The sequence below is a fragment of the Haplochromis burtoni genome, unplaced genomic scaffold (genome assembly GCF_018398535.1).
Source record: "Haplochromis burtoni strain Fernald_Lab_line unplaced genomic scaffold, NCSU_Asbu1 Contig_1560, whole genome shotgun sequence".
Lineage (NCBI taxonomy): Eukaryota > Metazoa > Chordata > Actinopteri > Cichliformes > Cichlidae > Haplochromis > Haplochromis burtoni.
In genome coordinates, this window is record NW_024583921.1 from 1 (window position 1) to 2,851 (window position 2,851).

General features: G+C 39.6%; 1 protein-coding gene across 1 annotated transcript in view; it reads left to right on the forward strand.

Moving 5' to 3' along the window:
- Window positions 1-7: 7 nt before the first annotated feature.
- The window catches only part of LOC102291131 (vitamin D3 hydroxylase-associated protein), a gene marked incomplete at its 5' end in the record, with an annotated part of 9,386 nt that continues 6,542 nt past the window's right edge, over window positions 8-2,851 (forward strand). Inside the window, 6 exon segments of the mRNA XM_005952397.2 lie at window positions 8-171; window positions 1,255-1,368; window positions 1,536-1,676; window positions 1,820-1,953; window positions 2,361-2,567; window positions 2,652-2,692. Of these exon segments, the coding sequence (XP_005952459.2) occupies window positions 8-171; window positions 1,255-1,368; window positions 1,536-1,676; window positions 1,820-1,953; window positions 2,361-2,567; window positions 2,652-2,692 (801 nt within the window).

Here is a 2,851-nt window from a genome sequence, read left to right on the forward strand (position 1 = left end):
TGGACAGCGGCTCTGCTCACTGGTGTTGCCTGCATTGTGGGATACCTGGTTGTGCGGGTGAAAAAGATCAACAGCCTCCGACAGGCAGAGGAAAAGATCAAGAGAGCCAGAAACAGGAGAGATGAGAGCTTGCAGCGGGCAGTGCAGGCGGTGCTCCGGTACAAACAGTCGGTGAGAGTTCAGAGCTTTAAACACTGAAATGTTTAACTTTTTCTTTAGATAGAAATCAAAACAAATTATGTGCTTTTAGTTCAGACCTGGCATTGGTGTCAAGCCAGCCTCCAATTCCAGCATTGCAGTCAAGCCAGCCTCCACTTTGTTTTACATTCCCTGTGTATTCAAAGTATTATGGCAAAAGATGTTGAAACCTGATTTCAAAATAACATGTCAATATTAAAGCCATCTCCTTTTGGATTTCAAAGTAAAAGCCCTGTGAATTTTCATTTTTGAACTTCTCTTTCAATGACTTCAGAATGCTCTTAAAAGCAAAAGTCATATTTACAAAGACTAGTTGCATTTTATATCAACACTATCCAACCACAGAAATCTGAAATTGCCCATATTTGACTTACTCTTCTAACGATTTCAAAATGCTCTAAAAAGAAAAATTCTTGTTTCCACAGGATAATTTCACTCTGTATTTACAGTATAAAACCCCACAGTGATACCATGTCAATATCAAGTCAGTCTGATTTTACTTTCCAAAGTAATTGAAATTGATATGGTAACATCGTGAGGTTGTATACTGTTGGTGATACTGTAAGGTGAAATTATCCTGTGGAAACAGGATTTTTTTCTATTTAGAGCATTTCAAAATCGTTACAAAAGTAAGTCATATATGGGCAACTTCAATGGGCCATTACCTGCCATGCCGGCAGGAGGGCTTTTAAACATGAGCATTAAAATAAAAGTTAAAAGCACACCAATAATATGCAGCTATTCTAGGTTGTTTGTTTGATTTTGGTCCATATTGACACAATAGCATTACCAGTTGCAGTTGATTTGTTGATTGCACATCAGTGATGTAAATCTCCTGTTCCACCACATCCTAAGGGTGCTCTGTCAGATTGAAATCTGGTAATTGTGGAGACCATTTAAGCACTGTGAATTGTCATTGTCACGTTTGACAGAGTTTGTAAAGAAGTGGAAAATGGCCAAATGGCAAATCCAGAATCTCTACATTCATATGCTTTTATTTGTTTGCTGCAGCTTTTTTAATGACATAATGATTCTGTGTGGGTCTGTGTCTTCTAGCATCCGACAACCGACTCTACTTTCATCCTGACACTCTCCCTGTCTGAGCTGACACAGCAGCTAAAGGAAGGCTCACTTACCCCTGAGGATGTGCTTTACTCTTACATGGAAAAGGTTCAGTATCCAACATGACACAAGTCTTTCATAATAGCTCAAATACACCAAAAGGTTCAATGTTTCGAACAAGAGTTCAATATTTTACAGGGTGATTACAAAGATCAAGGTCCCTTCAAGGTAAATAAGTTAATCTCAATCTGTCTGTGCTTGTTTCCTTTCAACAGACTCTGGCTGTAAACAAAAAGCTGAACTGCTGCACTGAAATTTTGCTGGAGAGTTTGGACCAGCTGACAACTGTTGGCTCCAACAAGGATGGTCTCTTGTACGGAGTTCCAGTTAGCATCAAAGAAAATATTGCATTTAAGGTATTACAAAGGTTATGCAATGCAAATTTTAGTTACAGTTAAAGTATTTCCCATCAGTATTTCTAAGTATGGTACAGTATTCTCGAGCATCATAGCTCAGGTATTTGATGTAACATTATCATCTTTGTTTTTTCCAACACTAGAATCATGACTGTTCTTGTGGTGTGCTCATTAACCTGGACCAGCCCGCTGAAAAGGACAGTGTGCTTGTTCAAGTCCTGAAGAAACAAGGAGCTATTCCCTTTGTGAAAACCAACTTGCCTCAAGCTCTTTTGAGGTAAATCTTTTATCGGTGATTGACATAACTCTAGAGTCAATTTAAAAATACCGGTGTCTGCCATTTCTGCCCGTCAGCCTCCTAGATGCACCTATGGCATAAATTTGAAAATCCGGGTAATTTTTAGAAAAGCTGACCTATGACCTTAAGGGCGAAGTTATTGAGATTCAAAGTCATCCAAGATTTTTAGAAGATACACCAATTCGAAATTCCTATGTCACCTCACTTAATTCTGGAGTTATCACATTCACAAACTTGGGTATCCACTCTGCCCACCTGGAGGGGTGATGACAATACCCCATCTGCCTTTTATGTCTGATGTGGTTAAAACTCATTCAGTTGTCTTTGCTATTCCACATGTGCATGACATGCAAAGACTTCTCACCTTCTTGTCTGTTCAAATTCAGCTGTGACTGCAGTAATCCTATCTACGGGCAGACTGTGAACCCTCATAACCCCCAGAAGACCTCTGGAGGTTCAACTGGTGGGGAGGGGGCTCTCATCGGGGGAGGGGGCTCCCTGCTTGGTATAGGCACTGATCTAGGTGGCAGTATCCGTATTCCTGCATCCTTCTGTGGAATCTGTGGTTTCAAACCAACAGCGGGTCGGCTCAGGTGGGTCTCATTCAGTCAGTTTCCTGGAAAATTATTATACATTGCTGAGAAAAACTTTTATCTCACCTTTTGTGTAATGATTAGTTCACAGGGAGTTTGTCCAACTTATAGAGGGCAAAAGTCAGGTAAGTGACATATCTACTTAGTAGGGGTGCAACGATACACAAAATTCACGGTTCGGTTCGGTTCGATACTTTGGTGTCACGGTTCGATATTTTTTTGATACAAAAAAAATGTTCATGCCTTTTTAATTTGTCATTTATTAAAATTATAAATATATATTT